This window comes from Capricornis sumatraensis, chromosome 1, assembly GCF_032405125.1.
Source record: "Capricornis sumatraensis isolate serow.1 chromosome 1, serow.2, whole genome shotgun sequence".
Classification (NCBI taxonomy): domain Eukaryota; kingdom Metazoa; phylum Chordata; class Mammalia; order Artiodactyla; family Bovidae; genus Capricornis; species Capricornis sumatraensis.
In genome coordinates, this window is record NC_091069.1 from 182,343,239 (window position 1) to 182,362,041 (window position 18,803).

The 18,803-nt window shown below is 38.2% G+C and overlaps 1 protein-coding gene across 2 annotated transcripts in view; it reads right to left on the minus strand.

Annotated features, from left to right (window-relative positions):
- Nucleotides 1–1,896: 1,896 nt before the first annotated feature.
- The window catches only part of CCDC50 (coiled-coil domain containing 50), a 77,926-nt gene continuing 61,019 nt past the window's right edge, over nt 1,897–18,803 (minus strand). For both annotated transcript variants that reach the window (XM_068977401.1, XM_068977399.1), the window contains 6 exons: nt 17,431–17,546; nt 11,760–11,804; nt 11,570–11,674; nt 9,354–9,433; nt 5,298–5,404; nt 1,897–2,804 (listed from right to left, as the gene is read on the minus strand). In XM_068977401.1, the coding sequence (XP_068833502.1) occupies nt 2,785–2,804; nt 5,298–5,404; nt 9,354–9,433; nt 11,570–11,674; nt 11,760–11,804; nt 17,431–17,546 (473 nt within the window). In that variant the 3' untranslated portion in view covers nt 1,897–2,784. The remainder of the gene's footprint in view (nt 2,805–5,297; nt 5,405–9,353; nt 9,434–11,569; nt 11,675–11,759; nt 11,805–17,430; nt 17,547–18,803) is intronic.

An 18,803-nucleotide genomic window follows, 5' to 3' on the forward strand; every position in this document is an offset into this window, starting at 1 on the left:
AGTCACATTTTTTTTCAACTCAGAACATTTAAACTGACCCTTTCCTAACCTTGCTTCCAGGTGATGACTTACAAAAAGTTAGGTTGGGGTGATGCGGTGTCCATGTCCAGCAGCCTCATGACAAGGCTCCACAGCACACTGTGCTCATTCAGTAACACTGATGTTAATGGGGTCTGGCCCCTGGGAGAACAGAGGTATAGAAACAGGAAGATTTTCCAAGGCCAGAATGATTACATCACAACATTAAAGCATAATACACTATGGATCTAAAAATTAAAGTGTGTTCCAGCAGTAGGAAAAGAAATAAAATAAATGTTTCCATATTTATATAAAAAGGACAAGTAGAAAGCAGAGAACACAGTGAAGATGTTTGGCAGTTTCTTAAAATAAAGTGCTAGTTGCCTCTAAATGGGGCTTCTCCAGTGGCGCAGTGGTAAAGAATCCACCTGCAATGCAGGAGACCCAGGTTCGATCCCTGGGTTGGAAAGATCCCCTGGAGTAAGAAATGGCAACCCACTTCAGTATTCTTGCCTGGAAAATTCCATGGACACACACAGTTGCTTCTACAGTCTCAAAATCAACAATAATTAACAATTATACTATTTGAATGAGAATAGGAGGAATTCAACTGGTTGGTTGATGTGTCTTCTTATTCACAGGAAAAGAATTACTCTGATACTCCTTAAAAAATGTTTGCTTTACAAAAAAAACAATTAATTAAATTAAAATATTTAAAAACTCTGATCTTTTAAAAACATTAAAAAAAATAATGAATTTTCAATACAGATGTTGAATTGTGTGTAATGAGGGCAATACTACCTTTGGTCACTTACTAACATAGCTGAAACACTAATATCCTGGTTATGTGTAAAGTGACCTGACATTTTTTGAGTAAAATATACCCAGTTAGCATTTTACAGTAATAAATATGATTGCATGAAATAGTACATGAGAGGATAAATGGAGAATTTGAAAAGAAGAACTGATGATTGTATGAGATAGAAAAATAAACATTTATAAAATAAAAATATGGCAAATGATGTTGCCCATTTGCCTGATTTTCAAATAAAAATACATTGTTTTTCTTTTCTTTAAAGCTAGTATAAAAAACTTTTAAAAACATGAAGCAAATCACAGGGCAGACGAAGAAAAATATAGCATTACTATGAATCAAAAGGCCTAACCTTTGATATTGAAAACATCCTCTGGAATTTGATTTAAGGCTAGCACCTCCATTTGGTCTCCTCTTGCCTATTTAACTGAAGATTTTTCTTCCTCAGTCATTTCATCCTGGACATGCAAAGTTATGTTCTTTCCCCTTTACCTATTTCTCCAAAATGACTACAACCTTAAGGATTTTATTTCTAGATTATTATTTTCTCAAAACTTAACTCTTAAGTATCCTTTGCTTAAGTTCATACAATCCAAAAACTATGAAACTAAAGCTATTCCTCAAAATGAAAAACCCAAATCCTCTGAGAAGCTAGTCTAAAAAACTTCATGAATATTGTCCAACTAGAAAGGCTATTTCAAAAGACAAGGCAAACAGAAGGCAGTTCCCAGCCAGAAAGGAATGGATTAGCAACTTTTTTCTCAAGTATAAATATGCTGAATATGCAACATGACTGATATTTATGTTAACTAATTGGTATGGAAAAAGAAGCATTTCCATGAGGCTAGAAGATTAACAAAAATTCCAGATTTCCTGCAAAGGGGTTTAAGGTCTGGCACAAAGGAATCCAGCACCCATGTGTCACTAACGTATGTGCAGGACCAAATAATTGGATGAAGAACTTCTTTATCAACTTTGAGTCCAATTAATCTGCTTATTGACAGATATACAACATTTTTTTGAGAGGTTGCCAACCAATGCTGCTATGTTTTATATGCAAGAGGAAAAATTCAGTCTTACAGCCAGAGAAAATGACAGCATCATTACTTACATAAACATCTTTCCAATTCTAATTCCCTTGGCTTTATACATAAATGTAAAATAAGAGAAGGGATACAAAATTTTTCATCTTTAATTGATCTTGCAGACTTGAGTTAAAACTTCTTAGAATTAAATTTTTGCCAATAAGTACTAAAAAGTGGTTCAATGCCCAGAGGCTTTAGCATTCTTGCTATTGTGGAGGCAATAGCAGAGACGGTGTTAGTGAATGACATCTAGGCCAAATTTTCCCAGAAGGGTGTGTAAGGATACATAAAACCTCTACAGTCTTTATAGTCAGTTACATTATTTCAACTGTTCCTTTTTATTTTTCTTTTTAAATACTTTATGGTTGTGATTTTTTTCTTTCCCTGAATAGCAAAAAAAAAAAAAAAAGCAAAAGTCTCTTATCTTTTAATGTATCATACACTAATCCACCAAAAAAGCTATTTCTTATATTCTTTTATTCTGCACTGCATCCAAACATTATGTTTTACTTCAATCATTACCTCCACAAAATCCTAACTGCTAAGTAAAGCCTATTCATTAAATATCAATACTCCATACCTAATGAAAATGGCATTTTATAGAGCTCTTAGATACTATACCCCAGGAAGTATATGCTCCATAGAGATGGCCAATATTCAGAAGCTAGATTTTCTTGTACTGCCCAAGTGATCAGGAATAACCAAAATATTTTAAATGAATGAAAAATATTCATGGTCCAAAAAACACTTGAGGATAAATCTCAGGAATACAAAATAGAGGAAGAAAAAAGTAAGCGTGGAATGTGATCTGTATCATCCAGTAATTTTGCTACAGTGAGTCCGTTTTCAAGGCAGATTCCTAGGTTTTTACGGTTTATAATGGAAACCTGAGGAGAGAAGGAAAAAGGAAGAAAAACGATTAAGGAAAAAATCTCTGAGACGCTGTTTTTCTTCCTGTTCAAATAAAACAATGTTATCTATATTTCTATGCATTTCAAATGGTTCATGTGTTTTGTTTGTTCTTGGTTGTAACCATACAAATTGGCTCTCCTTATCTGTGTGTTCTCCATCCAGCATGGATTGAAAATATTCAGAAAAAAAAAATCCCAGAAAGTTCAAGTTTTGAATTTGACATACATTTGAAGTATTTACAGAGCATTTACATTGTATTATACATTATTAATATAAGTAATCTAGAGATGACTTAAAGTTTAGGGGAGGGTGTACATAGGTCATATGCAAATACCAGGACATTTTATATAAGAGGGCTTAAGAATCCAGGGATTGTGAAATCCTCGGGAATTCTGGAACCAATCTGGAACCAAGGTACCTAGGGAAACTGTACTTATATTCAGAATCAATGTGTTGGTTTAGTATTACGTATAAAATGTATGGCAAGGACAGGAATGCACCTCCTAAAAGTAATGCTTGTATATAATTTGAGAAGGAAATAAACAAGGGATGCTGAAAAGGCCACCAACTGATGAAAATTGTAGTGTATGGGTTGTTTTGATAATGTTCAACTAACCTCATCTTTTTGTCTTATTTTCAACATTGGATGATTGGCAGAATGATAGGGGAGCAGGAGAAGGAGAGCTTTTTATTATTTTTATTTTTAATTGGAGGATAACAAGGAGAGATTTAAAAAAAAAATACAATGCCTGGCAAAACATGTCCTCAAAAATCCTAATTTAATGGGTCTGGAGTGGCACCTGTGCACTGGTATCTTGTATGTCACTGCAGAAAAGAAAATTTAAGTAAGCTTGGAAAGGTAATCTTTTCTTTTGGGAAAAGATAATGAAAACATCACCTAAGAAATCTTCAAAAAACATAAAAAATAAAAAACATCAACTAATAAGACCTAATATTTGTGAAGTCTATTGCAATCTGCTTTCATGTATTTTACTTATATAATTCCGACAATGCTGACACCATTAAACTCACCTTTACTTTTAGATGAGCAAATTAATATGAGAAACTCCATTTTCATTATCTCATTTTATGACTGTCATAAAATTACACATTAAGTCAATGCCTATCGTTGGTAAAGGAGACAGACCTGATTATTCCTTGCATTTTAAAGATCTGGTCCAACTTAGATCTCATGTTCTTTCCTCATTTTCTTTGCCCCATTTTTCTTCTGTGTGAAGTGTTTCTGGGATGTGTATGTGTATCTGTGTACTTTAATCTAATTAAGAGAGAGTCATGGGCAGATGGGAAACAATAGCCAGGACAGTAGAAGTCCAACAGATCTAAGTGGGGGACATAGCCATCTATTCAGAATCTGATAAAAGCTATGAACTCTCCTTGGAGAAAATGCAAATAAATACTGTTGACCCCTGAACAATGCAGGGGGAGTTAGAGGCACTGACCCTTTGCACAGGTGAAAATCCACGTACAATTTACAGAGGCCCTCTGTATATTTGTTTGCTGGCTCAACCAACATGGATGGTGTAGTACTACAGTATTCACTACAGGAAGAAAAAAAAAGAAATCCATGTATAAATGGATACACGAGCAGTTCAAAACTGTGTTGTTCAAAGCTCAACTAAGTGCACACAGAAAATCTTCCATTCAATTTAAGGTGTCTGCTTTCTGTTTTTAAATCATTTTTTTTTAAAATAAATGAAGAATAAAAGTTATGACCAACCTAGACAGCACATTAAAAAGCAGAGACATTACTTTGCCAACAAAGGTCCGTCTAGTCAAGGCTATTGTTTTTCCAGTAATCATGTATGGATGTGAGTGCTGGACTATCAAGAAAGCTAAGCACCGAAGAATTGATGCTTTTGAACTGTGGTGTTGGAGAAGACTCTTGAGAGTCCCTTTAGACTGCAAGGAGATCAGTCACGGGTGTTCATTGGAAGGACTGATGTTGAAGCTGAAACTCCAATACTTTGGCCACCTGATGCGAAGAGCTGACTCATTTGAAAAGACCCTGAGGCTGAGAAAGATTGAAGGCAGGAAGAGAAGGGGACGACAGAGGATGAGATGGCTGGATGGCATCACTGACACAATGGACATGGGTTTGGGTGGACTCTGGGAGTTGGTGATGGACAGGAGGCCTGGCAAGCTGCGGTTCATGGGGTCACAAAGTCGGACACGACTGAGCAACTGAACTGAACTGAACTGAACATAATGATCTTCTCCAGTGGATCTTCCCAACCCAGGAATCGAACCGTGGTCTCCTATATTACAATTCTTCACCAACTGAACTATCAGAGAAGCCCTCTAATAAATGAAGAATAATATAATGATCTGCTCAAAAGACTAACTTATTTTTCCACTCTAGTGATCTATAATATAGCACCTGGCTTTTCGACTACAGCATGGCGATTATTAAAAACGATCTTACAGCTGACCACATACATTTGTCTTACCTTTATGAGAAGACTCTGACTTTGAGTAGTGACGTGTGGAATTATGCTGGTTTCCAGAAGGAGTGTAATCCAAACCCTCAGCATCTGTCATGGCAGGTGGTGGTGGCCTAAAAAAGAGTCAAGATTTAAAGAGACACTCTACGGAGAGATGACTACAATTCCACCCCTCACTGGATCTCTTAGAAAACATAGTTTCAGTGGAGATGCAAAGCCGGAATATTTCAGAATCCTCATGGCAGTTCCTAGCCAGTTGTATAACCTTGGATAAATTATTTAACTTGTTTGTTTTGATGCACATAATTCAATAAAAACAAGTATCTTCTGAGCATCTAACAAGTGTGAGGCACTGGTGGGCTTCCCAGGTGGCTCAGACAGTAAAGCATCTGCCTACAATGCGGTAGACCTGGGTTCGATCCCTGGGTCAGGAAGATCCCCTGGAGAAGGAAATGGAAACACTCCAGTATTCTTGCCTGGAGAACCTCATGGTCAGAGGAGCCTAGTGGGCTACAGTCCATGAGATCGCAAAGAGTCGGACGCGACTGAGCGACTCATACATTCACATTCGTTCACTGTGCTAAGGCATAGATAAAAAAAAGATTAATAGATATGATCACTGCCATTAATGAGAAATATATTTTGTTTTCGAAGAAAAAGAGAAAGAAAGGAAAAGACAGAATGGGGGGAGAAAGTAATTAAGGGAGAGAAGGCAGCAGCTAAGAGGGGAGGGAGATGGGACATTGGTCAATACAGGAAATTTAGAGCAAAGTTCGTTACACCACTAGGTGGCAGAGTAGAGCTTAGAGAAGGAAAGGACAGTTTTAATACATGTGCAACTTCATGTCAAAACAAGACAACTGTAAAAAAAAAAATGGGAAATTTTTAACACTCCAAACTTTTATTTTAATTATATAACAGATTTTTGCAGACACTCGGCATTGATAAAGCTATAAAACAAAATCTCTCATTTTTTTGGTGTTTCCCAAAGGTGTGCTCAAATTGTGTGTTAAGAGCATGGAATCATTTGTTTATAAATATTAGAAATTAAATAAGTGTTTTTCTTTCATTATTCACAGACATTTAGAACATTCACCTTTAAAAAGTAACATAAGTCTTAGCAGGTAAAGTTGAGACAAAGCAATCTGACTCCAGAATTAAGATTGTTAACCAAAGAAGTAACTTACACTCAAGAAAACAGGATTTGTAATCAGGGTGGCAGGGTCTCTATTTTACTCTTTTTATAATCCTCATTAGATGACCAAATACCAGAGAAACACAAGCCAACTGGTACTGTCAGAAAAACTCATCACCAAGGAAAGGGATGCTGAAGTGTTGAACAAAGTTTAGGATGTCAACAAATCCTCTAGGATAGCCCCCATGAGGATAAACAGATCAGCCTAGGATGCCCTCAGTTATCTGGTATGCTGTTTTATTAATTTTTTGCTCATGTGGAGAACAAATCTTGGGTTAATGCTTCCAGGGGTTCTACCAAATTATTTGTTGCACTGGAGACAGTTATTTCAGCTCAGGGTATTTAAATCCAAAGTTGGAAAAATCTTGCTAACTAATAGTTTGTTTTATAGTTTCTGATGTATTAGGATTACCTGTTTCCAACTGTTCTTATGAAATGATTTATATCTTTAAGCTAGTGATAAAACCAAATATACTTCAGAATTCACTCAAAACTCATTTCTTCAAGAAGCCTTCCCAGACACCCAGACTAGGTTAAATGTCTCCTTATGCTCTTCTAACAACCTGCATTTTTCATCCTTAGCATTTAACACAATCATAGTAGTTAGTTGCATAATTTTCTGTTTAGATTATGAATTTCCTAAGAGCAAGAAAATTTTTGTTGACTGCCACTTACTCTGGGTCTGGGCAATTATTATGGAGCTCAATAAATACTGGATAAATGAATAAGTGGAGAAAAATTATATTTCATATTCATAAGAACACTATAGGAACCAAATGATATTTATAAAATCCTTAAGTTTTTCTAAGAGAAAATACAAAAACAAAATACCAAGTAGCATTATTAACATAAAATCCTATAGTTAAAACAGTTTAGAACTTAGGTTAAAACTTTTTCCAATTACAAAGAATTGGAATTAATTCAGATTGCCAACTAGTTTTCTGTTTTTTAGAGTAGAAATCTTTAATGACAATGAAAACGACTTTTAACCATGACTGTTATAAGCTCTCCATGAGAATCTGTTTCTCCTGTACCACTATTGGTACTAAACTGAAGTAAACATCTTGAACTAGCAAGCTCCAAGTTTCTCAGTCCTTGAAACCATCTCTTTCTGTACAAATGGTTAACTCATCTTCCACCATGATTAAATCCGAAAGAGGAAACCACAGAATCTAACCTTAACAAAGCATACCTTCTAACATTAATTGTACAAGTTATCTATAATAAGATCATAAACTATAAGTTTTAACTATGAAAACACAGATTTCATAAAAGTCTTATTCATTTTGTTTTGCCATATATAGAGTCTTTCTGCAAAAAAGATTTTTTTCTTTTAGTACTTTATTTTTTGATTAAAAAAATTTCTTTTATTTTAATAGTTAAAGACAAATATTCTTAAGTCAAAAAATGACTTCAGTTTTACTAGTCATAGGCCACTTTTCATTCATTTACAAAGGCCAGTTTTAACACAGGATCATTTGATTATTCATTCTTTCAATATATCAAATGTTTTTAAGAGAACCCATTTACATTTCAGAAAGTTGCTTTCAACTTTAATAAATCCTTTAAATAGATGTTTCAGACTGTTCTATCATATGCTGTCAAAAATACTGGTGTTCTAAAAAGTCCAAGGACTTCTAAGGCTGCAAAATAACTCTAAAGATGATTTTAATTCCCTTTATTAAAAAAAAAAAAGGCATAATAAGCAACTCCTACCTATTTACCTACTGAGAACAGATTAGTTCTTGTTTTACTTGGATGTTGTGCAGGGATATAAATAAAGCTGAACTAAATCTAAAATTTGCTTTAAAAGACATTTGGCATGTGTGTAACTAAAAGCTGTAAGAACCAATTGTGCACAATTAAACAAAATACACTACTGTGCCCTAAAAGTTTTACAATCTGATATAATTTTCTGAAAGGTATTTATCTTCTGAAAGCCCATGAGTTTAAAAATAGAGTATGGCTTTTCAAGAACACGAAATACATTCTATTTAAGGAAATAAGTCTAGTAGTTTAAGCTTGAGCAATGAGTGACAACAAGAGTGTATATTTTTCAATGTCATAAAACTTATGCTTTAATAATCAGTAAATATATCATTAATAATCAGGACCAAAATACTGTACAAAGTTTCAATAATTTAGAGTTTTCAAACGTTAGATTTAGTGTTACTTTTGTCTTTTTCTTTTAAACTTTCTCTCTTCCTCTTCCAATCAGTTTTTCCTTCAAAAGCAACAGAAAGCAATAAAGAAAAAATAAAGGTTGCTTCCCAAAGACTTAAATGTTAACAATTTGCAGTGGAAAAGTAGCAGTTGCTCCATAACCATGACCCCAGACCACCGCCTCAGAGAAGTTAGAAAGTATATCTACACTGTAGCCACAGCTACCTGTTGCAGTTGGATGAAGAACAGTCTGCAATGACTGAAATGAATATTTGCCTAGGACACTGAGACTCACACAGAAATGAATTTAGACATGTGTTAATGTCATGTACACACCCATGTGATCATGGAACTCAGTAAACATTTAAAACCTGAGATTTTACTTAAGAAAATGGTTAATCTCATCCCTTCTTAGTTGAGGGCAGTCAGTGCAGTGACTCCAGAAATAAGAACTGGTCCTAACAAAAAAGTGCATCTCTCCTTACCTCAGCTTCTGTAAAATTCCCCATCTTCCTGAGTTGACTTGTTCAACACAATTTAAAACAGAAAACAAAGCTTGAAAATAATCCTGCGAGACTTGATACCACCTCACAACTGCAGATTTCTGATCTCCTCTCCAAGGAACGAACACTCTTTCCAGGCAGCCAGTATCTTGCTCACCCCAAGGTCAAGATCCTCACTCCCCTTTTCAGGTGTCATCTTACCGTGCTGGTCTGTCATTCTTAGAACGGTGAGGTTCATCACTCTCTTTTGACTTTGAGTGTGCTGATTTAGCTGTTTTGGGCTAAGGGGGAAAGAAAAAAGACACACACACACCCAGAAAACAGCAAACAGAGAAAGATTAGATTTATAGATTATCTAAATAATGCCAAACTCTCCTTTCGTAATTTTAGGTTACTTACACCTAGCTTAGCAACATAAAATATTTTTAAACAGTCACTTAGAGACCAAAAGTTACAGTTATGAAAGAGTGTTGCTGGTTGTCAGTACAACCAGATGAGTGGACTAAACCCTCACAAACAGGCTCTACCACAGAGGTGCGCTTGGTCACCCATTAGTAACAAGGCAGCCACATGTAGCTGTCAAGAACCGTAACTGAGCACGAATCTCTCAAGCCTCCCCCTCCCCCATATCCTCTGCTTCAGCTCTCTTATGAAGTACTTCGATAAAAGTATATGGTGCTCACTTCCGGAGTGGTTTTACAGATGTGAAAACCCCCACCAGATGGAAGACGTGAACTACCTGATGACCACAAGCACACAGTCTCCAGATCTTCTAAAAATGCTTTCTTGAAACCCACCAGGGAGTTCGGGCCTTCTGAGTACTAGCTGTCCCTGACTGCACGTATGGAGCCTTACAATAAATGCTACACTTTGCTTCACCACAACCCGGTATATCAGTAGATTTGCTTTACTGTGCAAGAGCGAGCAGATCCAAGTTTGGTTCAGTAACAGAACTGGAGGACTCCCAGAGTCTATGGAATCCAGCTTCATGCTATTAAACTTGTTTCTTAACATCTGACTTAGGGATGATAACTTACAAGCCCAGAAATAAGGCATATTCATGCCAACTTTTCAGGAGAGAAACAACTCCAGCCCCACTGACAGAATCTAAAAATACCATAAGTCCTGATGCTTGCTAGAAATGTGACCTTCTTCCTCTTCCCTTCCTGATGTGTAACCTTTAAAAATACCTACTTCCAGTATAGCTGAGTTAACAAAGAACTTGAGGAACTCTTGGGCAATTACTTGCAGCTTAATTTACGTAACAAGAGCATTTGGGAAGCCTTCTATGAAAATGATATATGTCTGTTTGGAGAAATCCTGAATTACGAACAGGGTAAATAGATAACAGGGAAATAATATTTTCATTTGCTTTTAGATTCATAACTGAGCCACAGGCAACAGTAGAGAAATACTATTACAATACTTTCTTTGTTTTTCTCAAAACATATGCTGAGACTGTGACAGAACCAGCAGCCCAAGGGAGGATTTTGTTTGAGAGAGGGAGGGAAGCGGGGAGAAGAACCGAGCGCAACCTCAACCATATCATGGACACACACCTGGTTGCATCCTTCAGGCCCAGTACAGACTGCCTCCCTAAAAGCCTTTACAGTATAAATCATCACTCCAGCTCCTTTTGTTTTTCCATTATGCATTTTTCAGCCAGCTTGACCTCACATTTGTTAGCTGTCTATAGTCTGTCTTCTTCCCAACATTATACATTATTCTGAGGAAAATCTATCTTTGTCTCTCCCTGTAAGTCCAGAGTGGTGCTTTGCACACAGAAACTAATGAGTAAGATCGGTTCAATTAAACTTGCAGTCACCACATACAATAATTAGACTACGTCAGAATGAACAGCAGTCACTGTCTATTTTGTCTCTACCATTTCTGATTAACGAGAAGAAGGTAACAATTGAAGCTCATGCTAGATAGTTTCATAAGCAATGATGGCTGGTGATAAGAACGGCTGTCCATCTGCCATGGATCAAGTGATGCCAGAGGCAAGAGAGACAGCTGGCACAGGACCAAGAAGGAAGGACAATATAAGCGAACAGAAAAGTCCAAAGAAGAGGGAAAGGCCCCTGTGGAAATCTAAGAGCATGTGGGAAACGCTACATTTTCCTGGAAGGCAAGCAGAGTAAAAAACTATGTCTGCTTGTGGCCACAGGCACCTACCTCTCAATAGCTCTTAAAATGAAGGTAATGAGTTTTTCAACCTCATAAGTAACTTCTTTACATAGTTACTTTCAAGAATTCAGTATGATTTTTCATGGTGAAACAACTCTTATAAGTCAGATTCACATACGAGAGACAGATAATTTATATGCCCTAAAAATATCTGTGAGCATACCCTAAAAAGGACTCCCCATTATAGTTTTACCTGTTTTTCTCTTTAAAGACAAAACAGACTCTACCTTCCACTCAGGGTCATGCTTTCTTTTGTCCAAAGATGATTTCTCCCGCTCCCTGGCTTTCTTGTAAGCTTTCTTTTCTTCAGCCATTAGGAGTCTAGCAATTTCCTAAACAAAAATTGCAAAGCTGTAAGTAGAAAATTACTGGGGTATTTCCAAAGAATAATGGCTAAGCAAATTAATATGAACGCACCTCATCCTGAGCAACTTGAGCTGCTCTCATGTCCACCTGGGTGGCCTATGGTACAGAAAATACAAAAAAGCATAATTTAAGTGCAACCTAAGTTGGCCATTAGAAAAAAAAAAAAAAAAGCTTACATTAAAAAAAAAAAACAAAAAAAAACCCACTGCATTTGAAACCAATTGTGATCAACATCCCTGAAGATGACAATCAGTTTGTATACTTTCATTAGCCAGTTCAGTTCGGTCACAGAGTCTGTTGCACAGAAGGATTTCCTCATTTTCATAGCTTAACAGTATTCAATTATACATATATACATTGTCAAATATAAGCTGGGACATTCCAAAATTGTTGCCAACAACTGAACAAACAGGGCAAGCGCCATCTGCCTCTGTAAAGACTAAACCCTCCGTTGTGGCAGCTGTTGACCTTCAACATAACCTGAGGGAGTTCAGCGTAGAGTAAGGCACTCTGTGCTTGAGACAATCTGGTGGGACAGGTCTTTCAGTTCAGTTCATCTGCATAACTGAGGATATTGATATTTCTCCCAGCAATCATTAGACAGAAAAGCGTCTACCTTTACCAAATTATACAGTGCATAATAAAGAGGAGCGTGAAAAAGTTGGCTTAAAGCTCAACATTCAGAAAACAAAGACCATGGCATCCGGTCCCATCACTTCATGGCAAATAGATGGAGAAACAGTGGAAACAGTGGCAGACTTTATTTCCTTGGGCTCCAAAATCACTACAGATGATAACTGCAGCCATGAAACTAAAAGATGCTTACTAGTTGGAAGAAAAGTTATGACCAACCTCAGTTCGTTCAATTCAGTCACTCAATCGTGACCGACTCTTTTCAACCCCATGAATCGCAGCACGCTAGGCCTCCCTGTCCATCACCAACACCCGGAGTTCACTCAAACTCATGTCCAACAACTCAGTAATGCCATCCAGCCATCTCATCCTCTGTCGTGCCCTTTTCCTCCTGCCCCAAATCCCTCCCAGCATCAGAGTCCCTTCCAATAGGTCAACTCTTTGCATGAGGTGGACAAAGTACTGGAGTTTCAGCTTTAGCATCATTCCTTCCAAAGAAATCCCAGCGCTGATTCCTTTAGAATAGACTGGTTGGATCTCCTTGCAGTCCAAGGGACTCTCAAGAGTCTTCTCCAACACCACACTTCAAAAGCATCAATTCTTCAGTGCCCAGCTTTCTTCACAGTCCAACTCTCACATCCATACATGACCACAGGAAAAACCATAGCCTTGACTAGACGGACTTTTGTTGGCAAAGTAATGTCTCTGCTTTTAAATATGTTATCTAGATTGGTCATAACTTTCTTTCCAAGGAGTAAGCGTCTTTTAATTTCATGGCTGCAATCACCATCTGCAGTGATTCTGGAGCCCAAAAAATAAAGTCTGATACTGTTTCCATTGTTTCCCCATCTATTTCCCATGAAGTGATGGGACCAGATGCCATGATCTTCGTTTTCTGAATGTTGAGCTTTAAGCTAACTTTTGCGCTCTCCTCTTTCACTTTGATCAAGAGGCTTTTTAGTTCCTCTTCACTTTCTGCCATAAGAGTGATGTCATCTGCATATCTGAGGTTATTGATATTTCTCCTGGCAATCTTGATTCCAGCTTGTGCTTCTTCCAGCCCAGCGTTTCTCATGATGTACTCTGCATAGAAGTTAAATAAGCAGGGTGACAATATACAGCCTTGGTGTACTCCTTTTCCTATTTGGAACCAGTCTGTTGTTCCATGTCCAGTTCTAACTGTTGCTTCCTGACCTGCATACAGGTTTCTCAAGAGGCAGGTAAGTGGTCTGGTATTCCCATCTCTTGAAGAATTTTGCACAGTTTATTGTGATCCACACAGTCAAAGGCTTTGACATAGTCAATAAAGCAAAAATAGATGTTTTTCTGGAACTCTCTTGCTTTTTTCATGATTCAGCGGATGTTGGCAATTTAATCTCTGGCTCCTCTGCCTTTTCTAAAACCAGCTTGAACATCAGGCAGTTCACGGTTCACATACTGCTGAAGCCTGGCTTGGAAAATTTTGAGCGTGTGAGATGAGTGCCATTGTGCAGTAGTTTGAGCATTCTTTTGCATTGCCTTTCTTTGGAATTGGAATGAAAACTGACCTTTTCCAGTCCTGTGGCCACTGATGAGTTTTCCAAATTTGCTGGCATATTGAGTGTAGCACTTTCATAGCATCATCTTTCAGGATTTGAAATAGCTCAACTGGAATTCCATCACCTCCAGTAGCTTTGTTCATAGTGATGCTTTCTAAGGCCTGCTTGACGTCACATTCCAGGATGTCTGGCTGTAGGTGAGTGACCACACCATCGTGATTATCTTGGTTGTGAAGATCTTTTTTGTACAGTTGTTCTGTGTATTCTTGCCACCTCTTCTTAATATCTTCTGCTTCTGTTAGGTCCATACCATTTCTGTCCTTTATCAAGCCCATCTTTGCATGAAATGTTCCCTTGGTATCTCTAATTTTCTTGAAGAGATCTCTAGTCTAGACAAGATGACCAACCTAGACAGCATATTAAAAAACAGGGACATTACTTTGCCAACAAAGGTCCGTCGAGTCAAGGCTATGGTTTTTCCAGCAGTCATGTATGGATGTAAGAGTTGGTCTATAAAGAAAGCTGAGTGTCAAACAACTGATGCTTTTGAACTGTGATGTTGGAGAAAACTCATAAGAGTCCCTTGGACTCCAAGGAGATCCAACCAGTCCACCCTAAAGAAAATCAGTCCTGAATATTCATTGGAAGGACTGATGTTGAAGCTTAAACTCCAATACTTTGGCCACCTGATGCGAAGAGCTGACTCATATGAAAAGACCCTGATGACTGATTATATTCTTTGCAGCCAAAGATAGAGAAGCTCTATACATTCAGCAAAAAGAAGACCAGGAGCTGAGTGTGGCTCGGATCATGAACTCCTTATTGCCAAATTCTGACTTAAACTGAAGAAAGTGTGGAAAACCACTAGGCCCTTCAGCTATGACCTAAATCAAATCCCTTATGATTATACAGTGGAAGTGAGAAATAGATTTAAGGGACTACATCTGATAGATGATGCGGCTAAGCTGCTTCAGTCGTGTCCGACTCTGTGCGACCCCATAGAGGGCAGCCCACCAGGCTCCGCCGTTCCTGGAATTCTCCAGGCAAGAACACTAGCGTGGGTTGCCATTTCCTTTTCCAGTGCATGAATGTGAAAAGTGAAAGTGAAGTCACTTAGTTGTGTCCGACTCTTAGTAACCCAATGGACTGCAGCCTACCAGGTTCATTTGTCCATGGGATTTTCCAGGCAAGAGTACTGGAGTGGGTTGCCATTGCCATCTCTGAAAGACTTGACAGAGTTCCTGATAAACTATGGATGTAAGTGAGTGACACTGTAAAGGAGACAGGGATCAAGACCATCCCCAAGAAAAAGAAATGCAAAAAAGCAAAATGGCTGTCTGAGAAGGCCTTACAAATAGCTATGAAAAGAAAGGAAGTGAAAAGCAAATGAGAAAAGGAAAGATATACTCATTTGAATGCAGAGTTCCAAAGAATAGCAAGGAGAGATAAGAAAGCCCTCCTCAGTGATCAGTGTAAAGTTATAGAGGAAAACAACAGAATGGGAAAGACTAGAGATCTCCTCAAGAAAATTAGAGATGCCAAGGGAACACTTCATGCAAAAGATGGGCTCAATAAAGGACAGAAATGGTATGGACCTAACAGAAGCAGAAGATATTAAGAAGAGGTGGCAAGAATACACAGAAGAACTGTACAAAAAAGATCTTCATGACTCAGATAATCACGATGGGGTGATTACTCACCTAGAGCCAGACATCCTGGAATGTGAAGTCAAGCGGGCCTTAGAGAAGCATCACCACAAACAAAGCTAGTGGAGGTGATGGAATTCCAGTTGAGCTATTTCAAATCCTAAAAGATGATGCTGTGAAAGTGCTGCACTCAACATGCCAGCAAATTTGGAAAACTTAGGAGTGGCTACAGGACTGGAAAAGGTCAGTTTTCATTCTAATCCCAAAGAAAGGCAATGCCGAAGAATGCACAAACTACCGCACAATTGCACTCATCTCATATGCTAGCAAATTAATGCTCAAAATTTTCCAAGCCAGGATTCAGCAATACGTGAACCATGAACTTCCAGATGTTCAAGCTCGTTTTAGAAAAGGCAGAGGAGCCAGAGATTAAATTGCCAACATCCACTGGATCATCAAAAAAGCAACAGAGTTTCAGAAAAACATCTATTTCTGCTTTATTGACTATGCCAAAGCCTTCGATTGTGTGGATCACAATAAACTGTGGAAAATTCTTCAGGAGATGGGAATACTAGACCACCTTACCTGCCTCTTGAAAAACTTGTATGCAGGTCAGGCAGCAACAGTTAGAACTGGACAGGGAACAACCGACTGGTTCCAAATAGGAAAAGGAGTACGTCAAGGCTGTATATTGTCACCCTGCTTGTTTAATTTATATGCAGAGCACATCATGAGAAATGGTGGGCTGGAGGAAGCACAAGCTGGAATCAAGATTGCTGGGAGAAATAGCAATAACTTCAGATATGCAGATGACACCACCCTTATGGCAGAAAGTGAAGAGGAACTAAAAAGCCTCTTGATGAAAGTGAAAGAGGAGAGTGAAAAAGTTGGCTTAATAGAGAAGGAAATGGCAACCCACTCCAGTATTCGTGCTTGGAGAATCCCATGGACGGAGGAGCCTGGTGGGCTATAGTCCATAGGGTCACAAAGAGTCAGACACGACTGAGTGACTTCAAAAAAAAAAAAAAGTTGGCTTAAAGCTCAACAATCAGAAAACGAAGATCATGGCATCTGGTCCCATCACTTCATGGCAAATAGATGGGGAAACAGTGGAAACTGTGGCTGACTTTATTTTTGGGGGCTCCAAAATCACTGCACATGGTGACTGCAGCCATGAAATTAAAAGATGCTTACTCGTTGGAAGGAACGTTATGACCAACCTAGACAGCATATTAAAAAGCAGAGACATCCCTTTGCCAGCAAAGGTCCGTCTAGTCAAAGCTATCGTCTTTCCAGTAGTCATGTATGGATGTGAAATTTGGGTTATAAAGTACGCTGAGCACCGAAGAACTGATGCTTTTGAACTGTAGTGTTGGAGAAGACTCTTGAGAGTCCCTTGGACTGCAAGGAGATCCAACCAGTGCATCCTAAAGGAAATCAGTCCTGAATATTCATTGGAAGGACTGATGTTGAAGCTGAAACTCCAATACTTTGGCCACCTGATGTGAAGAACTGACTCATTTGAAAAGACCCTGATGCTGGGAAAGATTGAAGGTGGGAGGAGAAGGAGACGACAAAGGATGAGATTGTTGGATGGCATCACCAATTCAACTGACATGAGTTTGAGTAAGTTCTGGGAATTGGTGATGGACAGGGAGGCCTGGCGTGCTGCAGTCAACAGGGTCACAAAGAGTTGGACACGACTGAGCGACTGGACTGAACTGAATGCTTACTTAGTGAATAAAACCGGACACTTCATTCCTGTTGTTTTGCTTTTTACACCCATAAAAAAGGTATCAGTTTCTCAACAGAAAGGACTAAAACACCTATTATATAAATGCCAAGGTTGATTTAATTCACAGAGAAACCTGATTAACCTAAAATCTTGTGTTAAATTCTGCTCACCAAAATTTCTTCTTCTTGAAGTTTTCTGGCAATTTCAGCATCATACCATTCCTGATCTCTGTGGGTCACTCGTGACGGAGTAGAAACTGCTTCTTTCGTCACTCTGGTCTTCATTCCTAGAAAAAAGTCAGTGCAATAAGGCTATTGAGTAATTTCATGAGAAGTTGCAACATGTAAGAAAAAGAAGTTTGTCTTCAGTATCTAACCGTGACAATACTGTGTCGACTCTAAAATTCAGTGTAGGGTGTGATGGAAATAACTGTTTCCCCTAGGCATGGGAGAGGAGATACAGGTAATCCACACATTTAAACACAGTTACCCACCCAAACCTGCCTGGTAAAAAATGCCTCTCAGTTTCTCCAACAGAAGTAAACCACACAAAGAACTCTAAGTGAAGGTTTTGTAAAACAGGAAGTGAAAAAAGATTAAGTCCCTGAAATAAAAAGAATTTGGAGAAAAGAAAGTTAGTTGCAATTCTGAAGAGACTAAGTTGTGAGGCTGCAGGAGCTGAGAGGCTTTGCACTTTTCTGCCTCAGCCTTGTAGACCTCACTTCAGAGGGGACATGAACAGCATCGCCTGGGAGTTCTGTGGCAGTCCCTACTAACCAACCAGTGGCTGTGCCCTGGGTTTTGCTCTGATAGCCTCCAAATTCACTTGCTTTAGATCTCTCTCAGTGCTTTGATCAGTTTAATGTTGTTAAATTTTAAGGAGGATGTAACATAAGTGAAATGTCAGACAGCACAATGACCTTAAGAGTTTTATTTGCTCTGAGGAGAAAGGAACAGGGAGACTAGTAGGGAACTTTGACTTTTTACTTTGAAATGTTATGTGTGTTAGTTACTCGGTCATGTCCAACTCTTTGTGACCCCATGGACTGTAGCCCAACAGGCTTCTCTGTCCAGGAGATTCTCCAGTCAAGAATACTGGTAGTAGGTTGCCATTCCCTTCTCCAGGGGGTCTTCCCTGACCCAGGGGATCAAATCTGAGTCTCCTACCTTAAAGAATCATAAAGAATCACTGCAGGCAGATTCTTTACCATCTGAGCCACTAGGGCAGCATATATTCCTTTTAAAACTCTTAAGTGGTGAATGCTAATGGTTATTCCAAAATTGTGTGTACTGCCCTCTTGATATCCTTTATAAACTACAATTTTTCAACAATGTATTCAACAATGTATTATGTTCAAAAATAATAAAAATGTTTTATGCAGTGAACAAGATTAACCATCTGGAACAGTGACTTTCAGTAACTGTGTCACTGAAGGGAGGAAAAGTAATTTACTCCTAGTTGCCTATTTCTTTATATTAGTGGTTCTCAATCATGTCTATACATCAGAATCACTTGGAATACGTTAAATACACGTGAACATTTT